Source organism: Phocoena sinus, chromosome 4, assembly GCF_008692025.1.
Source record: "Phocoena sinus isolate mPhoSin1 chromosome 4, mPhoSin1.pri, whole genome shotgun sequence".
NCBI lineage: Eukaryota > Metazoa > Chordata > Mammalia > Artiodactyla > Phocoenidae > Phocoena > Phocoena sinus.
Window position 1 is genome coordinate 76,237,659 of NC_045766.1, and position 23,508 is coordinate 76,261,166.

Below are 23,508 nucleotides of genomic sequence, written 5' to 3' on the forward strand. Positions count from 1 at the left end.
TTTGCCTAGACTGAGGGCTCCCAGGACGCAGGACTTTCACTAGAACCAGTACAGTACTGGGCAGACTGGAACGGCTGGTCATGCCAAGTCCAGCTGCTAAATCCACAGGAGGGTCTCTGGGTTTGGGCCTCGAGGGAAAGGGTGGCCCTGGTTCCTTTCTTAGCCTGGCCTGAGTGATCCCATTGTAGCTCATTGTTTTCACTGAGCTGCAACTGATTTGTTATCTGCTGCCAAGAAGGACTCCCCCAGCATAATTCCCTAAGTGCTTTGGGAGGCACTTTGATGGGACTCCTTGATCCAGAACATTTATCCCAGATTGAGAAACAGATGCCATATCATCTCAGCAGAGGCTGGACACTCTAGAGAAAGGAAGGCCATCTCTTTGTCAATGAGGGGAGGGCCTCAGTTCCTGTGTCCAGGGGAGGCTTGCTGGTCTCCAGTGATCAAGTGTTCCTTGAGGACTTGCTGTGTATCAAAAGTGAGCTGGGGGCTTCCCTGGTGGCGCAGTGGTTGAGAGTCCACCTGCCGATGCAGGGGACACGGGTTTGTGCCCCGGTCCGGGAAGATCCCACATGCCGCGGAGCGGCTGGGCCCGTGAGCCATGGCCGCTGAGCCTGCGCGTCCGGAGCCTGTGCTCCGCAACGGGAGAGGCCACAACAGTGAGAGGCCCGCGTACCGCAAAAAAAAAAAAAAAAAAAGTGAGCTGGGGGAGGAGGGGCTATAAGACAAGCAGAGTCTCTGGCCGCTAGGGCTCACAGCACAGCCAGGAAAAGATGATGAGTGATACACACAACCTAATTAGAGAATGGTACAAGGAGTTAGTCAGGGCCTGGGCTATTTGGCATCGTGTTTCACTACAAAGGGCAGTTGGGGAAGGGGAGACCTCCTTGGTGAGCTAGTGTGACACTCTGGTCTAGTTTCTTCTAGCTGCACCTGGTTCTAGACCCCCAGGGGCCATTGCAGCTGGTTGCCACAGAGGAGGTGCTCCACAGGGAGCAGAAAAGGTGTGACCATCCAAAAGGAGGAGCCAGGAAGAACTAGGGGAAATTGAAAAGAAATTCCATTCATCGATTTTTAATAAACATTAACAAACATTTATGGAATACCTACTATATGCTGGGTGCTGTCCCAGGCATGGTACTAGGCATTTGAGATCCCAAGGTGAATCAGGCTCTGTCCCTTGCCTGAAGGAGCAAGCATAAGAGATCATAAATGATTCCCTTTCCTGGATGGGACATGTTCCTGGGGCCTGGGCTGGAGCAAGGTGGAGTGAATTCCCAGGGGCAGCATCCCATGTCCTGCCAGCTTGGTTGGTCACAAGCAGCCCAGCCAGAGCCTAGTTTCCAAGTGACTTCCATGGGAAATGAAGCCAAGATGCCAAACCCTGCAGGTCAGGGCCTGGGGACAGCCAGTGCACAGATGGTCCAAAGTGGGTGGGAGGAAGTGGATCCAAGCGTCCTGCCTTATGTTCAGGAGGCAGTTGGCTTTTTATTAAGTTCCCATGGTCAGCAAATGAAAGTCTTCTGGAACAGTAAAGTGGCCAAAGTGGGGAAAGAGAGACAGATGCACAGAAATAATGGCAGTGCTGTGGGAAGCATGTAAGAAGGGGTGCATGCCAGGTGCCAGGTGCCCAGAGGCATGAGGAACCCCCAGCCTCCGCAGGGTCTGAAAAGTCTTCCCAGAGAGCTGCCCTTGGGCAGCAGTTTGAAGGATGGGGTTTGGCCAGGCAGCTAAGGAGGAGACAAGGTATGAAATACCTTGGAGCACTGAGGGGGCAGTGTGGCAGGATCATGGGGTGGGAGTGGGATAAAGGTAGGAGATGAGGCCCAGGAAGAGAGAGAGTCTACATCACAGAGGGTCTTCATGGCTGAGCAGAGGGGTCCATATTTTATTTTGAAGGCAAAGAGGTATAAGCCGAGAAGTGGCATGAACAGATTTGGTGTTCAGATCACCCAGCCCAATGCAGAGAATGCATTAGCAGAGGAACTGGTTAGGAGAAACGGCAATAATCCCGGTGATTGTTGGGGACAATTGAATTAAGGCAGCAGAGTGGGGATGGAGAGAAGAAAGGAAATGATCTTCAGGTGGCAGAATCTTACAGCGTCACAGCATCACACGGCTCCCCAGAGCACCAGGCACATTGTCTTCTGTGTGAAGGTGACCCCTAGAGTTGGGAAGCTGGCAGCCCTGGAGGGCTTAGCGAAGGCTTGGACTACAGTGGTGCCATCTAGGTTTCTGGCTTGCAGAGCTGGGTAGCAAAAATCAGGATGGGACTGGAGCTAGCCTGACTCTAGACACTGGCTCTCCCTCGGTTGCCCACTAGAATCACCAGAGGAGCCTTACAAAGCACTGATGCCTAAGAGGTTCTGTTCTAGGGCACAGCCGGGCACTGGGATTTTTAAAGGCTCCCAGGTGATTCCTTTGTGCAGCCAGATATAGGAACCACTGCTCTAGGATGTTAAGGCCTTTTTTGTAGATGCTGCCCAACTGGTTCGGCTTCCCCAGGTGTCCTTGACAGTTGACCGGCAGGTCCTGGGTCCCGTACCTTACCAGATGTTAGGACCCTCCGGCTTGATGCTGAGGCCTGGCGTTTGGTTCACTCTGCTCCGTGTGGATCTGGTCTCAGCCACGGGAAGGTACCTTCTGCCAGCCCTATCACTCATGATTGAGGCAGGAGCTGGGCCTCTGGGGCTTTTCTGAAGGCTTTTCTGCAGACCAGCCACAACTGCACCAGGAATTGGTTTTACCACCTTCCCAGGGTGTCTCTTAGGGCCTGACTCCAGGAGTTCAGATTGGATTCTTTGTAACAGAGCTAAGGAGATAAATAAATACAATTCATGTTCACATCCCCACCTCCCCACCATAGGGGAACCACCTAGCCGCAAAGAGGAGGGAACGAGACAGAAGTTAGAGCGGGCTGTCCAGCATCCCCTCGACCAGGCAGGAGGCCGACCTCAGCCTCTGGTCTCCTGGTTTGTACTCTGATAAGAAAGCCCTGCCTTTTGACCATGAAAGCTGGACTTCATTGAGCGCTCCTCCATTGCCCTGTCTGGGGCTTTGGGTTCCTGTTCATAAGCTTTCAGTCCACAGCATCTGCTATCACAATTGGCTCACAGCAACTAAATGCTAAAAATGAGCTGCACCCCTTTGCTGAAGAGGAGACAGGGTCAAGGCCTCCCTGCTCCCCAGCCCAGCTTCCTTTACTCTCCGTCCTGCCTGGTGCACACACGCAGTTATAAATCTCCATTACAGACAACTGATCCTCCCACGTGGCCCCAGGGTATGATTTAACCAAACTTAAACCTCAGTGCTTTATTGATAGTTTAAATAATTAACATCCCTTAAAGAAAAATCTAAATACAAACAGTTCATGCAAACCAGTGTCCATTAAAAGGACTTCTAAGTACCTAACCCCTGTTAAACAATTTGTGTAAACTACTCTGCCTTAAGGAAAATAGAAAAACCCAGCTTCCTTCCAAGTCTCTAAGCAACAAGGGAGGAGAGATGCAGGTAGCGGCAGAGGGGGCAGGGTGCATGCGGCAGAGGGGGCAGGGTGCGTGCGTGCCTGCGTGTGTGTGTGTGTGTGTGTGTGTGTGTGTGTGTATGTGTGTGTGTGTGTGCGCGCGCGCACGCCCGTGCTTGCAGAAGGGTAGGGGAAACCAAATCAGCTCACCAGTGATTGTCATTTATCACTGTAACTTAATAAACTGGTGTGGGGGATAAAAAGGTGGCGAGTGGTCGACAGTGTCGGGGGGATGCTGAATGATAAGCTTACTTGGATTGGTCAATCAGGAGCTCATGAGCCACCTGTGCCACAGCAGTTCCAGAGGATGACATGGCTGGAGGCCTAATTGCAATAGATTTATGATCTTGGGCTGCCACATGTCCTGCATGTGCAGACATGGGGACTGTTCTGCACATATGCATCAGGATGCACATGGGGCTTTGTTTGCGCCTGGGCAGATGGTGAGGCTGATCCTGAGCTCTTTTCTAGTTGTCTCCACATTGTCCAAACTAAGCTGGCAGCTCCATAGTTTTTTGAAATCTAAACTCTGATGAGTGGTGGACTTAATGCTCAGCTGTTTTAATGTTCAGCCATCGTCTCTGGTATCCACGGGTGCTGCTGAGTCTGTAAGGAGATTATCCAATTCCTGGCTGTCTCAACTGCTTTCCCCATACCAGAAAACCATGCAGTTTCTCTTTACTAGAGATTGCCATCCTGGAATTTCTGGGACAGTCCTAGTTTAAGGCATTCTGCATGGCCGATTGATCATACACATCTTATCTCCACTCCTTCACCAAATTCACTAAAAGGACAGTGAGAAATTTTAAAAGGTACAGATCTGCAATGACAGAGAGAACAAAAGAGATGTCAGTAGAGAAGAGATGAAATGTATTCTGGGAAGGTGGGAAATGGATGGAGCAAATCATAACCAATTTGGTAGAGCAGGACAGTTTACAGAGGGAGATATGGCAGAGAAGCATCATGACTCCCCAGAAGGCCTCAGAAATTGGGGTGTTGGATATTGTGGAATGTGAGGATGAGGTACAAGGCTAAAAGGGGGAAATGGTTGAAATTATCTAAATTGAGAGGTCAGAACCCAGATCTCCTGTCCCATCCCACACAGTAATCCCTTCCTCCATTTACCCCTCCCCCAGTAAAGGGAGATTAAGACCCTTTTTTTTCATTAAAAAATTTTTTATTGAAGTGTAGTTGATTTGCAAAGTTGTGCTAATTTCTTCTGTGCAGCAAAGTGACTCAGTTATACATATACATATATATATATACTTTTTCATAGTCCTTTCCATTTTGTTTTGTCACAGGATATTGAATGTAGTCCCCTGTGCCATACAGTAGGACCTTGTTGTTTATCCATCCTGTATAGAATAATTTGCCTCTGCTAATCCCAAACTCCCATTCCTTCCCTCCCCTCCCCCCCTTGGCAACCACAACTCTATTCTCTATGTCTGTGAGTCGTTCTGTATTGTAGATATGTTCATTTGTGCCGTATTTTAGATTCCACATATAAGTGATATCATATGGTATTTGTCTTTCTCTTTCTGACTTACTTTGTTCATTATGCTAATCTCTAGGTTCATCCATGTTGCTGCAAATGGCATTATTTCATTCTTTTTGATGGCTGAGTAATATTCCATTGTCTCTATATGCCACATCTTTATTCATTCATCTGTTGATGGACATTTAGGTTGTTTCCATGTCTTGGCTATTGTAAATAGTGCTGCTGTGAACATAGGGGTGCATGTATCTTCTTGAATTATACTTTTGTCTGGGTATACGCCCAGGAGTGGAATTGCTGGATCATGTGGCAACTCTAGTTTTAGTTTTTTGAGGAGCCTCCATACTTTTTCCATAGCTGCTGCACCAGTTTACATTCCCACCAACAGTGTAAGAGTGTTCCCTGTTCTCCACACCCTCTCCAGCGTTTGTTATTTATAAAATTTTTAATGATGGACATTCTGACAGGTGTGAGCTGGTACCTTGTTGTAGTTTTGATTTGCATTTCTCTAATAATTAGCAATACTGAGCATCTTTTGATGTGCCTATTGGCCATCTGTATGTCTTCTTTGGAGAAATGTCTATTTAGGTCTTCTGCCCATTTTTCGATTGGGTTGTTTGGGTTTTTTTGTTGTTGAGTTGCATGAGCTGCTTGTATATTTTGGCAATTAAGCCCTCGTTGGTCGCATCATTTGCAAATATTTTCTCCCAGTCCGTAGGTTGTCTTTTCATTTTGTTTGTGGTTTCCTTTGCTGTGCAGAAACTTGTAAGTTGGAGTAGGTGCCATTTGTTTATTTTAGTTTTTACTTCTATTGCCTTTGGAGACTGACCTAAGAAAACATTGATACAGTTTATGTCAGAGAATGTTTTGCCTATGCTCTCTTCTAGGAGTTTTATGGTGTCATATCTTATGTTTAAGTCTTTAAGCTGTTTTGAGTTTATTTTTGTGCGTGGTGTAAGGGTGTCTTCTAACTTCATTGATTTGCATGCAGCTGTCCAACTTCCCCAGCACGACTTGCTGAAGAGACTTTTTTCCCATTTTATATTCTTGCCTCCTTTGTCAAAGATTAATTGACCCTACAGTGTGGGTTTTTTTCTGGGCTCTCTATTCTGTTCCACGTATCCATCTGTCTGTTTTTGTGCCAATACAACGTTGTTTTGATTACTGTAGCTTTGTAGTATTGTCTGAAGTCTGGGAGGGTTATGCCTCCTGCTTTAAGACCCTTTATTTAAAGACCCAACTGGTAAGCCTCCAAATTTGGAGATTCCAGGAAAGGTGAAATCGCACTGATGGGGTACGGGGCTAGAACAATATTTCTTTTTCTCTCTTTGTGCAATTTATTTATTGAAGAAAACTGGTCATTTGTCCTGTAGTGTTTCCCACAATCCTGACTTTGCTGATTGTAATCCAAATGGTACAATTTAATGTATTCCTCTGTTCCCTGTATCATCTGTGAATTGATTGTTAGATTTAAAGACTTTATTTAGTTTAGATTCTGGCAAGATTACCTCAGGGGTGTTATTGTGTACATTTTTAGGAGGTACATAGTATCCGATTTTCTCTGTTTTTTTTTTTAATGTTAGCAGCCATTGATGATTGTTTCCCAGATCCATTAATTCTTTAGGTATTACTGTATATTAGCTGGACTACTTCTACAAGGAGAAACTTCTCCTCATCTCCTATTTGATTACCCAATGATACAGTCATATAGAAAAGGCAGGATAAATATTTGATACTCTGTCTTTATTCACCAGTTTTCAAATAATGAACTGGCTTGGAAGTATCTGTCAATGATGATCAGTTAATTTAATTTTATTATTATTACGGACTCATGGCTTTAAACATTGTGGGTGTTGCAACCTATTACATTTATCTCTCATGACTATCCCATCTTTCGCCAGTAGGGGGCCTCTTCAAATTGGCTCCTGGCCCTGTGACACTATGACCCTAGTGGTCTTTGCTTCCTTACTATTTGGTGTGAGGAGATATCTAGGCTCACCTTGTACATTTCCTGTCCCAGACCTAGAATTAGTTGTTACTCCAAGAAACCTTGGCTCCTTTCAGTGGGAAATGGTTAATGATTTATTTTTAAATATCAATAGCCAAAAATCACCATACATTTGAGGAAAGCCTCTACAGTGAAAGGGAAAGATCAAACCAAACAAGCAAACAGAATGAAGGAAGCTGTAAGAAACAGGGACAATGCAAGACATACAAGAAAACACTTTGTAAGTTAATTTTAAAAACTAATTAGAATCTTCTGAGATATAAGAATATATTTTGTTTATAAAACATTAAATTAAAAATGAAAATTTAAAAAGTGATTGGGAATAAAAATTGAATGGAAGGATTAGAAGATAAAGTTGAAGAAATATCTCTCAGAAATTAGAACGACAAAAAAAAGAAATGAAAAACAGAAAAAAATGAGAAATAACAGAAAACTAGAGGATCAATGCACAAGGGCCAACAGTGGATTGGATTAATAAGAGTTACAAAAAAGAGAACAGAGAAAAAAATGAGGAAGAAATTATGGATGAAATAACATAAGAAAATTTGCCAAAATAGAGGATGAGTCTTCACACTGAAAGGGCTGACTGAGTTCCCAAAAGAGACCCTGCACTAAGGCACATCACTGTGAATTTCAGGATACTGTTATCAAAGGTGATTCTAAAAGCTTTTAGCTTTTTTTTTCTAAAGAGGAAAAGGAAAAGAAAACGATCACTACAAAAGATTGGGAATAAGAATTACACCAGACTTCTCAGTAGCAACACTGGAATCTAGAAGACAATGGAGGAATAAATGCCTTTACAATTCTGAGTGAAAATTATTTTCAACTTAGAATTCTATACCAAAACGATCAATCAAGTATGAAGATAGAATGAATCAGACAGGCAAGAATTTTAAAAAATTGATCTACCATGTTCCTTTTCATAGGAAGATACTGGAGATGTGTTCTACCAAAATAAGCAAGTAATTCAAGAAAGGGGAAACACAGGATTCAGCAAACAGGAGAGGAGTGGAGGTAAGTCCCAGGTTAACAGCCAAGCAGGAGACATCAAGAGCAACCAGGTCATACTGGGGCAGGAGGCTGGAGGCTGGCAGGAGGAAAAGAATGGGAATTAACAGGTTATCTGAACCATCTGTGAGTACAGTTAGCAGATGGTATTGAGAGGGACTGTTGGGCATTAGGGAAAAATCAGTGATAGGTACGTTGTAAAAGAAGCCCATGAAGAAAATCAAGACAATTATTCAGTCCAGGAAAAACAAAAAGTTGGTCAAGAAAGGATACCTCATCGGAATAGAAATATTTCATTGATTCTCAGAGGCATATGTTTTCACGTTTTGCTGAGTCTGAAGTCAGGCCATGTCTTTCTGTCAAAGGCATCTTACAGTCACCATTGGCCAGACCACAGTCCTGATGGAGTTGTCTCTACCTGTGAAGGTGTGAACTTGGTCATTATTCCTGGTGTTCTCACCCAGCAACAGCCACCCATTGATATCTCAGCCCACAAACCATTTTAGGATCATATGAGGAGGGACTAGGAGTCCTGGTTGGTCAGAAAACCTTCTGTGGACACCTGCTGGTAAGATCAAGAAGGTGCCAGCATCCAACCTGCAGAATGGGGGCAATGACTTGGAAGAAAATTCTGGAAACCAGAGAGGAATACTCTTGAAGAATTGCTGCATCACTGGCTTCCTGGGTGGTTCAAAAAACGATAGTCTAAAACAAGCAAACAAACAAAACAACAGAAAATGAGCACTGATGACAATAGAAAAGTGATTCAGAAGAGATGAACTCTGAATTCAGAGAAGGTTTAAGAATATTTAATTAATTTTGCTTACATTTTTCTTTTTTGTGTGCACAAGATTAATATCTGATTAAATATATATCTAAATAAGAGCACTTCCAATAAACTTACTTTAAAAATGTAAGTAATAGAGGAGTTCGGCAGTATGTTTTCTTTCTTCATGGTTCCTATTACGATAGGTGGTGTCTTACATTCAGTGAAATCTGGGGTTCTAGTTGGTAGCAGTGAACAATTTTCACACATTCACAATAAAGTAAATACCGGTGTTGATTTTAAAGTATTAAATAATTATATTAAAATATTAAATAATTAATATTACATAATTATAATGGGAGGACAGGGAGAGGGGAAATGTATGTGTGCTTTGGGGTGGGGAGAAATGGGGATGGGTAAGTGGAAAAAAATCTTCACCTCCGTAACAGGAAGTCAGAAGATGAAGTCTGAGATTGACACATATATATATTTTTATTTTGCCGTACGCGGGTCTCTCACTGTTGTGGCCTCTCCTGTTGCGGAGAACAGGTTCCGGATGCGCAGGCTCAGCGGCCATGGCCCACAGGCCCAGCAGCTCCGCGGCATGTGGGATCTTCCCGGACCAGGGCACGAACCCGTGTCCCCTGCATCGGCAGGCGGACTCTCAACCACTGCGCCACCAGGGAAGCCCATGACACATATTTTTGAGAAATTGGATTTTATAAAAACACATACAGAAAAATAGCTAAAGGAGTCTAAAGTAGTTTCCTTGGGAAATGGGGTTGGGGTGTGGGAAGAGTCGGTTGCTGGGGGCTTCTTAAATTACTTTCTCATACTATTTAACTTTTTCAACTCTGCGCATCATTATTTTGATAAAAATATTTTTTTAAATAAAAATAAATAAAATGACTCAAGCCTGTTCTGTGCTGTTGTCATTATAAATATACATATTCTTTTCAGGCCATATGTTCTAACTTTTGGTTTGAGAAATCTACTCACTGTGAGAGGCTGCAGGATGTAACAGAGAGAGCTTAGCTCTAGTGTCAGCTGTCTGGGTTTGCATCTTGGGTTTGTTGCTTACTAGCTTTGTGACCTTGGGAAAATTGCTCACCTTCTCTGAGCTTCATTTTCCTCACCTGTAAAATGAAGAGAGAGGTGTGTCAAGTGCCTGTCCTGGTGCTCAGCTCCATGTGACTTTGTCTACACCTTTTGATTGTATACAGCTGTCCCCCATGAGCCCCAACCCTCACAATGGGTTTCCCACCCCCTTAGAAATAAGGCTGACCCCTTTAAAGTGCCCCGGTGCTCAGGGACCCCAAGGCCCCTTTGTCCACACAGTCCCCCTGCAACCACCCACTGTCCAGAGCTTTAGGCCTGGACATCGGCAGTATATGTGGGTCATTGCCCTTTTCTGCCCCCAGAGGCCCTGAGTTTGCTTGTTCATATCCCTCTTTCTTCTCACATCAGGCTCAGTCTTGGAGCTGATGTGTTGAGTATGACAATGGCTCCATTGTTCCTGGCCAGAAGCCCATGGCTCTGTGGCCAGATGCCAGGGGTCATTTGCCCTTCTCCAAGGTCTGGGAGCAGAGACCTGAGCTCCAGGCCTGGCATGGCAGGATGAGCCCAGCCTGGTCATCCATCTGATGGAGGCATGACCAAACTCACCACCCAGCTCCCAAATCCAGGGTCTGCAGAAGTCAGCCCTCCCACTGCCCCACCAGGCAGGCGCCCTGGGGCTGTGGGTGAGCTGCAGCCTGGACTGCCGCTCCGGCTCCCAGCACCTCTTCCCCTCCCACATCCTGGGTCCTGGAGCTCGGCAGGCAGTGACTGCACGCCTAGAAGGATCTTTGTTAGAAATTAAAAGCAAGTGGGTTGTTTTTCTTTCTTTTTCTTTTTCTTTTTTTTTTTTTTTGTTTGCCCATTTGGATAGAGGAGCTGCTTGCTCAGGGCTCCCTCTCCCAGGACAGGTAGGCAGTTCATGTTTATACATGTGACCCAGAAGTATATAATGAGCCACACTCCAGGGCTGACACTGCCTGGACATGAAGGGCATCACTTCTCCCTCCAGCTGCTCTTCGGGGACTAGGAGGGCTCTCAGAGAGTATAGGCAGAACAGATGAAGGGGAACAGCGTTTTCTGGTGGGGACAGCCCTGTCCTAAAGCCCTGGGCACTGGAGAACGTGCAATGTCCTCTGAGTCCCTGAGTGGAAGCTGTGTCCCCAAAACATGACCCCACGATAGAGCATGAGTGATACTACAGGGAAACAAGGAAGCAGCCTGTACAGAGGTGGGGCGAGGGTAGCAAGTAAGAAAGGGGAAGTCCTAGGTCCTTGAGACAGTGGGATGAAGAGGAAAAAAACACGTAGCCTTTGAACCAGGGATGTGGGTTCCAATCTCTGCTCTACCACATACCAGCGGCAAGCCATGCAGAACTTTCCAGGGTTGTAGTGGGCAGGTGAAATCGATCTCCTGTATCTAAGATTGGCCGATCTAGCCTTTCCTCCCTCCCTGCCTCCCGTTCATTCGAGGGACATCTGGCACATACTGGAGGCACAATTCCAATCTCCCACTCAGGGCCTGGGGTGGAAATGAAGGTCCTTGGCCACTCAAAGTTCCTTGGCTAACCTGGGGATAGAAGGGCTGGGGAGGTCCCAGGCCAGAGCTGCGTGGGGACGATGTGGGCTAAGGCGGTTTTTACTCCAGGCTTCCCCGACCCGAGCAGGTATGGAGGGTTTTGGGCTGAGGGGGTGTCTAGGGATAAGGAGTCTGGCAGCCCTGCCGGGTCCACGTGGATATTGTGAGAGGAACCTTACCCTGCAGGCCGTGGCTGGCCCTTTCCCAGCTCTCTGTCCTCTCCAGCCACGGCTGCTGCCTGCTCTGGCTGTGAGGGGCACAGCCGTGTGATGTCTGTGTGCTCCTCCCACAGGCCACGGAGTGGGCCTCCAACGAGGACACACGCCGCTCCTGCCAAAGCAAAGGGAAGACCGAGGTACGTGGCCTTGGCAGCCAGGGGCCTGGCTTAGAGCCGGCGGGAGGCTTGTGGTTGTAGGGATGGAGGGGCACCGTGTCGGCACGAGGCCACCTGCATGAGAGGCCCAGCCTGGTGGAGCCAGGGGCTCCTGGTGCAGGCGAGGATGCACCCTGAGAATCTGAATGGGCGGTGAGGCAGGGAGCTGGCCTGGGAGGGAGGTGGTGGGGAGGGGAGACATCCACAGATGCAACCTCAGCTTCAGAGTGTGGTGGATCCGGAGCAGACTGCTTTCGAATATTTGCGGTGCAAATATGTGGCGTGACGGAAAGACACCCAGCTCTGCAGCTGGAGAGCTTGTCCCTCTATTACTTCCCCTTTGTTGCTTCAGGAGGAGTGTCAGAACTACGTGCGAGTCCTGATTGTCACTGGCCGGAAAGTGTTCATGTGTGGGACCAATGCCTTTTCGCCAGTGTGCTCCAGCAGACAGGTGAGGGCTGTGCAGCGTCCGGCAGACAGAGGGGGACACCAAGAGGTTCCCTCACTCAGGCACACAGCCTGGGAATGGGGCTGTCAGTTCAACACAAAAACCAAAACGAAAAGGATGCCCAGTTAGATTTGAATTTCAGGTAAAAAACAGACAGTATGTTAGTATCAGTATGTCCCAGGCAAGATTGGGGGCATCCTTACACTGAAAAATTATTCATTGTTCATCAAAATTCAACCTCACCTTAGAGGTGAGGCAATTATGGCAATTGCCCTGACTCTTGGCACACCTTCCCCTCCACGACGGCTGCTCCCTCAGAGGGACTGTGGGGTGGGCAGTGAGGAGGCGGGGGAGGGAAGCAGAGGCCTAGAGAGACCAGGGACGCAGGAGGAAACAAAACTCTGGAGGGGAAAGAACAGGCAGCCCCAGGGTCTCGGGGGAAAAGCGCCCCATCTCCCCATTATCCCCAGGTGGGGAACCTCAGCCGGACTGTGGAGAAGATCAACGGTGTGGCCCGCTGCCCCTACGACCCACGCCACAACTCCACAGCCGTCATCTCCTCCCAGGGGGAGCTCTACGCAGCCACGGTCATCGACTTCTCAGGTCGGGACCCCGCCATCTACCGCAGCCTGGGCAGCAGGCCACCGCTTCGTACCGCCCAGTATAACTCCAAGTGGCTCAATGGTAAGGAGATCCAGCCCCGGGGGGCTCCCCTGGTCCTAAGCCAGCCAGCCCACCCTGACCCCCATCAGTTTCCTTCCTGCCCAACCAGAGTGGGGCAGATGGTCGCCCAAGGACCACAGCATGTTGGAGAGGGACTGTGGATGAAATCACAGATGTCCTGAGGACCCAGAGCAGATAGAGGGCAGGCTACGAAGGGAGAGAAAGAGTTAGGAATTGATGAGGAGGAAAGGTTATGGGAAAGAAGAGATCGGAGGAGGGTGATTTGAGTTTCTTGCCCCTTGGAGTTGAATCCCTGCTTCTCCACTAACGAGCTGTGTGGCCTTGAGCAAGTACTTGACCTCTCTGTGCCACAATGGTCTCATCTGTAATATGGGGACGATCATAGTATATACCTCATAGCTTGTTAAGAGGACCAAACGGGTTAATCCATATAAAGTACTTAGAACAGTGTCTGGTACACAGTGAGTGCTCAGTCATCCGTGTTAACTATTATTATAACTGCACTTTGCGTTGGAGGTGGGAACAGGGTTAGAGCCCCCAGGTCACCAAGCTGGTGGGGGGTTGTCAGGATACCCATCTGAGGAAATGGAAGTAGTCGAGTACTCCCAACTCTGCCCCTTCCTCCCTCCTGGCCTGACCCACCCCTTGTTCCTCTTCTGCCCCCAGAGCCAAACTTTGTAGCAGCCTATGATATCGGGCTGTTCGCATACTTCTTGCTGCGGGAGAATGCGGTGGAGCATGACTGTGGACGCACCGTGTACTCTCGGGTGGCCCGCGTGTGCAAGAATGACATGGGGGGCCGGTTCCTGCTGGAGGACACTTGGACCACGTTCATGAAGGCCCGGCTCAACTGCTCCCGCCCGGGTGAGGTCCCCTTCTACTACAACGAGCTGCAGAGTGCCTTCCACCTGCCGGAGCAGGACCTCATCTACGGGGTCTTCACCACCAATGTGTGAGTCCCTGCCCTCCCCCCTCCCGCCCCAGATGTCAGGAATGCGCTCTGAACTGCTTCGAAGCCTGATGGCTTTGGGCAGGTCCCTCTCTGAGCCCTTGTTTCTCTTTCTGTAAAATGGGGATTGCTGTGCCTTCTGCACTGGGTCCTCTGAGGATTTTGTGACTCGCTGCCTCCTGAGAGGTGAGCCCTTGTTCTGGGTTGCTGTGACGGGCAGGCCTAGGCCAGATATGAAGAAAGTAAAAGGAGCTGGATTGTGGCTCTGGGAAGGAAGAATTGCTGGTGATGAAAGTGAAATAGGCTGCCTTCAGTGAGGGGATGGCAGCCTCAGGAGGGTCCAGCAGCTGCCCATCGGGGAGGCTCAGAGGGGACTCTTTACCCTTCCAACCTCAGGACTCCATGATCCTGCTAAATCTGTCAGAGTCTTCTGGCAATCCCGACTGCCCTGGAAAACCCAGGCTGGGAATTAGAACCCCTTTTGTTTCCTAAGTGTGAGGAAGGGTAACCCTCATGGAGATCATGAGACCCTCCTTCCACAGCCTCTTCTGTGTAAAGGCTGACCCATTCAGGTGATTTTTTTTATAGAGAATGCTGAATGGGCGGCAGAGACCAAGAAACACATTTGTTGTACAGGATGCTGCGCTGGGTTCTTTGTAAGGACAGAAACATATGAAGCGTAGAGTGGAGTTTGCTTACCTAGGGCCCCAGATAGCAGGCCCTGGATGAGGGCCAGGTTAGCTACAGGAAGGATAGTCTAAGGGGATGGACAGGGAGGAGAGTAAAGCAGGGAAGCTGGAGCAGAGAAGCCATCCAAGCCAGGGGACAGACATGCAGCACAGCCCGCACAGGCCATGAGCTGACAGTGGGGACTTAGTGACCAGCCTGCTGTCAGCAGCAGAAGGTGGGCAGCCGTGAGCAAAGGGCAGGAGTCACTGCAGAGGCATCAAGGGAAAATAGCAGCATTAGTGTAGACTGCAAATTGTTTACATATTCTGCACCTTCGCCATGCCCCCGGTTTTTGTCATGGTGGAGGTCAGGGGGATGGGGGACACACCAGTGGGCAAGAGCAGCCCTGACTCTGTCCATAAGGACCTTACATTCTCGAGAAGGGCCAGTTTTAACTGTAATAAATCCTACAGAGGGAAAGGGCAGTGTGCAGAGAAGCTGTGATCAGTGTGGAGGGTCGATGATCAGGGAGGGCTTCCTGTAGAAAGTGACATCTACAGGATGACTGGGAATCATCCTGTAGCTAGGGGAGAGGAGCATTGCAGCCCGAGGGAACAACATGTGCAAAGCTTGGGGTGGGAAAAAATGTTTGAGGAACTGAGAGGAGACCCGTGTGGCAGGAACCTGGCAGGTGAAGACGGGAGAGTCAGCCGAGGGGTGGGCATGGGAGGATTATGCCCGGAAGGGCCTTGTAGACTGCTTTAAGGGTTTTGATCTTTATCCTAAGAGTAAGGAGATGTTATTGGAGGGTTTGAAGGAGGACAGGGACTAGCTCAGATGTGCATTTTGTAACCCTCACTCCGGCTGCTGTGTGGATAATGGATCAGAGGAGACCGGACGGGCTGCAGGGACAGTGCAGGATCCTGGAGGAGACAGTGGGGACTGCGACCAGGCAGAGGGGAGCGAAATGCACACATTTGGGAGAGGGACCGAGTGCAGAGAACAGCCCTGGAAACACTTGGTGTAGTGGTATCCTCTCTCCGAACTGCCCACATCAGACTCATAGGAACGTCTGAATCCATGACTGAAAGGGATCTGAGAGGTCACCTGGCTGCGGGTGGTGGGCTGCAGCATACATTACTGGTTTGGCAACGAAGTTGTTGTTGGGTTTTCTTTTTTTTTTTTTTTTTTTTTTGCTGTACGCGGGCCTCTCACTGTTGTGGTCCCTCCCGTTGCGGAGCACAGGCTCCGGACGCGCAGGCTCAGCGGCCATGGCTCACGGGCCCAGCCGCTCCGCGGCACGTGGGATCTTCCCGGACTGGGGCACGAACCCGTGTCCCCTGCATTGGCAGGCGGACTCCCAACCACTGCGCCACCAGGGAAGCCCTCTTTTTTCAAAATAAAATAAATAAAGCAGAATCGATCGGAATAAAAATATCAGAGTATAATGTATTTAGTAAGGGTACATATTGCTTCATGAAAATTCATTGCAAATGTGTATGTGTGCATGTATGTGTGTGTCCCACTGAGCTGTAAGATAAAATATATTTCTTACAGTGGGCCAGGGACTAAAATGTTTGAAAACCATTGACTTTATTTGACCCTCCCACTGAATAAACGAAGGGGATGAGGAGGTAGCACAGAAGGATCTACCAGTGCTTCTCATCAGTGGGTCTTTCTTTCCCGGAGGCTTTCCACGGTGTGAAAACCATGTTTCCTCCTTCTGTGATACCCCTGTGGTGCGGAAGGCACCAGACTCATCATAGGCGCCTAGTAAGCCTTGGAGCTGTGCCATGCTGTGATTTGACAGCTGGCCATGGGATTTAAGGGGAAGGTGCCGAGGCCTCCAGGGAAGGCAGCGTGCCTCCATCTCTTGCCTTTCAGAAACAGCATTGCCGCATCTGCTGTCTGCGCCTTCAACCTCAGTGCCATCTCTCAGGCTTTCAATGGCCCGTTTCGCTACCAGGAGAACCCCAGGGCTGCCTGGCTCCCCATCGCCAACCCCATCCCCAATTTCCAGGTACAGCTTCTCCTCCCCTTTCCCTCTCCTCACATACCACCCTCCCCCAGACTACCAGCCGCAAGCCGATTCCCAGCTACTTAGTGCAACCACCAAATGTGTCCCTGCTGATCTATGCCCATCTGTGGGGTCCGCGATGGTTCCCTACAAGGGTGGTAACCTCAAGACTGTGGAGCAAGAAAGGGAGAATGGGTGGGATGCAGAACAAGGGAGCCTGCTCTGAGCCATCTCTAAATGTTACCCCTCACCTCCAGAGAGGCAGGGAGGGGGGACCTCAGCTCTACTCAGTGTAGGGAACCAGGAGAGCAATCACAAGCTATCTGGCCAGAATTCAGGGATTTTTAGCTGGAGTTTGCTTGCAGTCTACCCAGTATGGGTACTAATGCCTGGAGGATCTCTGAGTGCCAGGAGTGGTCAGAGCCCAGCCATGGGTGGTGTGAGCATCCCCAGTGTGGAGAAGGGGAAGTAGCCATGGCACAGAGAAAACTGCAGATGGTTGATTTGCATATCCATCCAACTTCCTGACCAGGAGGCAGAATGGAGCAGGGTAAGACCTCAGGCTTTTCAGTAGTACAGTCCTGACCCAGATCTAGCCCTCTCTGTGTCACCTTGGGCAAGTCACTCAACCTCCTTGAGCCTCTTTACCCTTATCTGGCACATGGGGATAATACCATCGACCTCATAGATACGTTGGAGGGTTGATATACACCTGAGGTGGTCTGTAGAATGTAGTAGGTGCTCAATAAATGGTAGTTGCCTTCCAGCTTTGGTTCAGAAGGCATAAGAACCTTGAGCTGATAGGGACATGGGAGAGGGAAGGCAGGGCTTGGCCCAACATGGGGGAGGGGCACCTACAGCGACAGCATGAAATAACAGGACACTTGTTATCCACACTCATATGATCCGTTTCTAGATAATCCAGCCCCCCTTTCATCTTCCTTGTCCTCTTCTCCATCCCTGGTAGGTCCCTCATCCTCTGTCTTCCCAGCCTCATTTTCCCTTAGTTCCCAAAGATGAGACATCTTCCTGGAAGAGGGTGCAGGGCACTTAGCAGGGGACTTTGGGGGGCGGGGAGAAGGGATTGGAGAATCAGAGTCTGGGTTGCGAGGAAGGAGGGATACGGGACCGCGGCAGCCCGCCGGCTGGTCATGCGTGACCCGGTTCCCTGCCGCAGTGCGGCACCCTGCCCGAGGTGGGCCCCAACGAGAACCTGACGGAGCGAAGCCTGCAGGATGCACAGCGCCTGTTCCTGATGAGCGAGGCCGTGCAGCCGGTGACACCCGAGCCCTGTGTCACCCAGGACAGCGTGCGCTTCTCACACCTCGTGGTGGACCTTGTGCAAGCCAAGGATACTCTCTACCACGTGCTCTACATCGGCACGGGTGAGGCCGCCTCGCCCCGCCCCGCCGGCGCTCGGGGTGGGAGGAGGTTGAGCGGCAGGGGCTGGGCCGCGAGGTTCCGGGGCCTTTAAGGCCACCCTGATCTGGCCCCTCCAGAGTCCGGCACCATCCTGAAGGCGCTGTCCACGACGAGCCGCAGCCTCCGCGGCTGCTACCTGGAGGAGCTGCACGTGCTGCCCCCCGGGCGCCGGGAGCCGCTGCGCAGCCTGCGCATCCTGCACAGCGCCCGCGCACTCTTCGTGGGCTTGAGTGACGGCGTGCTGCGGGTGCCGCTGGAGAGGTGTGCCGCCTACCGCAGCCAGGGGTAAGCGGGCGCCGCGGGAAGGCGGCCGGGCGGCCGGGCGGGTGCGCCTCCAGACGCAGATGCCTGCCGATCGCACTGGGAGCTGGCGCTTAAGAGGTGGAGCTTTGGAGTCAGGTCGTCCTGGGATGGCATTCCTGGCGCAATCTCCAGTTGTGTGCCTTTGGACAAGTCATTTAACCTCTCTGAACCTTGGTTTCCTCCTCATAAAATCTCTGCAGGGTTTTTGTGAAGGATAAGTGGGATAATCTGCCAAAACCACTTATCACTCACCTGGGGAATATATGTGTTGAGCAAACGGTGGTGGCTGTCGTTATCCCTGTTGTCAAGCCCACAGTTAGGGCCTGGTGGCCGTCTCTAGACCACGTGATTTACTCTCAGTCCCTTCAGTTCAGAGAGTGGTCTTTATCTTTGAAACCACAGCACTTGCTATGCAGATGTGAGGGCAGATAGATGATACTTTGAGTCAGCCCCAAGTTTGCTTCAGTAACTTGCCCACTTAGAAGAGGCAGAAAGGCCTGGCATGGGGGGGTTGGAGGTGAGGAAACATGTGGAGATGGGCCGTTGTCTTCCCAACAGCTTCTGCAATCAGTTCTCCATACCTTAGCTTCAGGTGGATTCACAAATTTGGCAATAATGACATTGACGTTTAAGGGGGAAACAAAAGCCTGTTCCAAAGCCAAATGCAAATGTATCTCAGACTCCTAAGCATGTGAGGCTACCCTGAGCTGCACCCGTTCATTTTGGAGATAATTCAAAAATTGCCTTTAGCTGGCATAGCCACAGCCATGTGGGCTTCTGTGGCCTTTGCAACACAGGGACCTCCTGGCTGTGCCCATCTGTCCTCAAGATTTGGGAGACAAATGGCATCCAGGCTGCCAAGGGTTGTTTTCCAGCCCCGGTGGAGTGTGCTGGGATCTGAGCAGAGGCCTGGAGGGCCAGGGAGAAGGCTAGAAGGTCATGGTGTGACAGCGGGGAGTGGCGGGGAGGCGAGCGCAGTGGGCAGATACCCAAGCTTCCCTCAGCCCCAGCACAGGGCTCCATCAGCAAAGCACCTAACATTTGCGAAGCCCTCCCACGCTCAGAGCACTTCACGGGGCTGTCGGTGTGAGAAGAGGGAGGCAAGATGAAATAGGTCTGGAACACTCTCACTTCCCTCAGGGCTCTAGATGTCTGGCTGGGGAGAGAGACCTTGGCCTGAATCTGACATGTGGGGAGAGAATGGGGTATAATGGGAGGGACTTGCGTGGTGGAATTGGATGTACCTGGGACCCCATCTCAGCTTCGTCATCTGCCAGCTATATGATATTGAGCAAGTTACTTAACCTTTTGAGCTTTGGCTTTCTCCTGGGGAAAATAGGGGGAAATGTGACGAAGCAGATGGTATCTACTTTTGGCAGAGGAGCTGTAAGGATCGGGAATAATGCTCACGAAGTGCCTAGTCCAGCGAGTCATCATTGGTAGCTAGTGTCCTTATTCCTTTTTCATCTCCACAAATGCATTTAGGGGCCCTCCAGTCTCCTGGGCTCTGTGGAGTCTCAGGATTTGTGACGCTGAACACAGACAGCACTGCTTGGCAATGAAGCATGGCATTTCTCTCTTATGTGCTTCTTTAACTGCTGTGTCATTATCAAACTTTTCACATGTACCGTGTTCTCTAAGAGGTTGTAAATCCTTGAAGGCAAGTCCAATGTCCCAGTATTTTTTATACTCCACCAGGGGGCCATGCCCAGCCCCAGGCACAAAGTGGCCTGCTACACATGACTGATCCTGCAGTTGATTGATTGCTTGGCCTGAGAGCAGGCTGGTGCAGGAGAGGAGTGGGGAATGGGACTGGAAAGTGGATTGAGGCCAGCTGAGAATGCCAAGGGAGGATTTTGACTTGAATCCTGTGACTGGAGGCACTGAAGTGGTCTTTGAACGGGGGAGTGGTGTGATGGGCAGTGTGAATAGGTGTCTTACAAAGATCAATCAGACAGTGGCGAGCAGCATTGTCTCGGGGCAGATGGTTGGCCAGCGTGAGCTGCTGTGGCTCTAGGCCAGATATGACGTGATGGGGTCTGCAGTGGAACGAGAGGAGGGACAATGCCGGACGTTTCCCCATTCACGTGGTGCTGCAGACAGGGGACAGGGAGTTCGCGAAACGTGGCCAGGTGGAACAGCAAGGTAGACAGAGGTCAGTTCGGCGTCTGATACTTTTGGTTTCCTGAGTTTGGGATAAGAGGCCTTGATAGGTACAGTGGAAACCCTGCCATAAAGCTATAGGTGGATCTGAAATGTGCGGTCTCCTTACTGCAAAGTTATAAAACGACCAGAGTAAGCCCGTGCTGCCAGCAAGCTGTGCGCTCCGGGAGTCTGGGAGCCAACTGCCCGTCACACTATATCAGAATGTATGCTGTTGTGAGGCAGTTTGTCACGGGGTTTTACTGTGTCCCATGAGAGACACTTCCTGCGTCTATCCTCATTCCTTCCAAAGCTGGCAGGAAGCTGAGGGTGGTTAAGCAGAGGCCCCTTCAGGCCCCCTCCTCTGTCCAGAATCCAGGGGCTTGTCTCCAGCACCCTCCTTTCACTCAGGCAAACCTCAGCCCCATGGGGCACGACCAGGACCCTGGCCTGGCCAGAGAGACTAGTGCTCACAGGAGGACGAGCAGGGCGAGTGAACGGCTGACTGGCTCTACAAAGCAGGTGTTCTATGCATGAAGAACCGCCCCCTTCCTCCTTCCAGCACGCCTTTCATGCTGCCCTGGATGGAGGGGCCCCTTATTGCCAGCTTATCCCAACCTCCCTCCCTGGCAGGGGGTCTGGGCCCCGTTCCACTACCATCTTAATTAATGGCCACTTCCTCCCAAGCTCCACCCTGGACAGCTCCCATTGTGAAACCCTTGCTACGCAGTATTGGAATCCGCCTGCTTGCACATTTCACCATCCATCTCTGTCCTGCTTTAGAGCCCATGAAATGAACCTGTTGCCTCTTGTAATGGCTGCTCGAGACACTGCAGTAAAAAAGACATGATGATATATTATTGGTCTGACGGCTGCTTTTATGAAAGCAACTCTAAGCTGCCACCCACTCCTATAGTCAGAGACACTTTCACTCTCCTGTGCTTGGAGCTTTAATTTTCTTAAGAACATTCCCTGCTCTGGAAGCTCTGGAGTGGCCTCTGGCCAAAAGCAGCAAATGTGGACAAGAAAAGAGCTCAGGCGCTGGTGCCAGGGGGGTCTCGCAGGTCCCCTCAGGCGGCCAGGACTGGGGCAGGGCAGGGCAGGCGTGTCCATGGAGAATCTGGTCTCCTCTTTCTTCTCTGGGAGAATTGTGAGCAGGAGAGGCTGAGGGCAAGGGATCCTGAGTGAGGGGCTGGGACCAGCATCTACTCTGTGTTTTTCTTCACTCTTTTCTTATCCTGTCATGGATTGGAAAGACAAGGCACTTCATCTCTTGGCTTGAGAACCCTGAGGAAAGTGACCCTGGAACAGCAGTTCTAATGCTGTTCATTGCAATCACCTGAGGAGTGTTTCAAAGACTCTGGTGCCTGGGCTTAATCCAGTCCAGAAGGCCCGGAAATAGGAGGGATTTTTGTTTCGTTTGCTTAAGCCTTTTGAAAGACCCCCAGGAGATTCTAATTTGTTGTCAAGACTGGGAACAACTGTTCTAGAACTGGTTAGGCCCTAGATGAAGGAAGTAGCATGAGGCAAATTGCATTCCTCCAGAATCTTCTGTTTTTATCTGTGTAAATCAATTCAAATTATCTGCTCTCATGCATTCTCCCTACTGGCAGCCATTTGTTTTTGATGGATAGAATCGTATATATGTATGTATGTATTATTATTATTATTAATCACTCGTCATGGCTAGTTTTTTTTTAAGCTATTTAATCTATGTTGCTTATAAAGTGCCATAGCAATGCTTCTAGAGTTTGATGCCCATTTCTGAGAACTGAGGGAAATACACTCAGGAGTGGGCTTTACTGAGTTCTGATTGGCTGAATCTGCTAGCAGCACATTTGACCCAAATGTCAGCCAGTAAGCAGAACCTCAAAACCACAGGATGCTGGGACTACTTTTGCACGTGTATTGTATTCAGTCCTGTGATGTCTAGTTTGATGCATTTGCTGGCGAAACACACCTAAATCAAACCATTGATCCCAAATGAAAATACGAGCACCCGTACGTTGTATAATTCACACAAATTGTCCTCGAGAGAATAAAATGGAAACATAGTCTTGAGAAACAGATGAGTGTTCTGGATTCCCAGGTGGGCCAGGGTATGTTTACTGGGGTCCAGCGAGGCTGTCACTCACTGAAACCCCACGCATCACCTCCTTTATCGGAGGTCATGAGCGGGGGCTACTCTTCACTGCGGTGCGCAGGCTTCTCATTGCGGTGGCTTCTCTTGTTGCGGAGCACGGGCTGTACGCACGCAGGTTTCAGTAGTTGTGGCACATGGGCTCAGTAGTTGTGGCTCACGGGCTCTAGAGTGCAGGCTCAGTAGTTGTAGCGCACGGGCTTAGTTGCTCCGCAGCATGTGGGATCTTCCCGGACCAGGGCTCGAACCCGCGTCCCCTGCATTGGCAGGCAGACTCTCAACCACTGCGCCACCGGGGAAGCCCCACCCTCTTCTTTATAAGGTCTCTGTATAATCTCTTTTCTCTTTGGTCTATTGAACTCACTGAAAATAAAGAACTCACCTGACAGGTGACTTTGCCTGAAGTTTCAAGAGAAAAGAAAGATTCTATCCTGAAGACACCAAAAGGGGCAGCCCCTTGACTCCTTTGTGTATCCCTTTAGCCCTGGGCAGCCTTAGCCCCTTTGGCCAAAGGAAAATCCCTCTGCAGACTCATGTCATCGCATGGGCTCCCCCACCCTCTTTGTCATCCAGCACCTCCTTAACCCCAAACCTCTTCTGCTTTCTAACCTCCAGTTACTGCCTCACTGTCACTCTCAGTGCTCTCCTAGACCCTCTGCAGCAGGCCCACTGCTGTGGAGCGGCCAGGCCTGGCCAGAGAGGGCGGAAGTTGGCGAAAGGAGGCAGAAGGGACCTAGCGAATCCCCTGAGGTTGGCAGTGGGCTCTCTGGGTATTGGAAGGAACTTCCTTCAGGCTCCAGAATCTGATGTTCTGTTTACTTAGCAATGGACAGGAAATCCTGATTCCACAATTCCCATATTGTTTTTCCCCTCCTTGGAGTCTTAGCAGTAGAGATTTAACTCTTGTTGTTGTTGTTAAAAACTGTA

At 49.7% G+C, this 23,508-nt stretch overlaps 1 protein-coding gene across 4 annotated transcripts in view; it reads left to right on the forward strand.

Annotated features, from left to right (window-relative positions):
• The window catches only part of SEMA5B (semaphorin 5B), a 124,464-nt gene that overhangs the window by 93,298 nt on the left and 7,658 nt on the right, over positions 1-23,508 (forward strand). For all 4 annotated transcript variants that reach the window (XM_032631621.1, XM_032631623.1, XM_032631624.1 and 1 more), the window contains exons 5-11: positions 11,727-11,789; positions 12,160-12,258; positions 12,726-12,939; positions 13,606-13,891; positions 16,442-16,577; positions 17,752-17,959; positions 18,074-18,281. In XM_032631621.1, the coding sequence (XP_032487512.1) occupies positions 11,727-11,789; positions 12,160-12,258; positions 12,726-12,939; positions 13,606-13,891; positions 16,442-16,577; positions 17,752-17,959; positions 18,074-18,281 (1,214 nt within the window). The remainder of the gene's footprint in view (positions 1-11,726; positions 11,790-12,159; positions 12,259-12,725; positions 12,940-13,605; positions 13,892-16,441; positions 16,578-17,751; positions 17,960-18,073; positions 18,282-23,508) is intronic.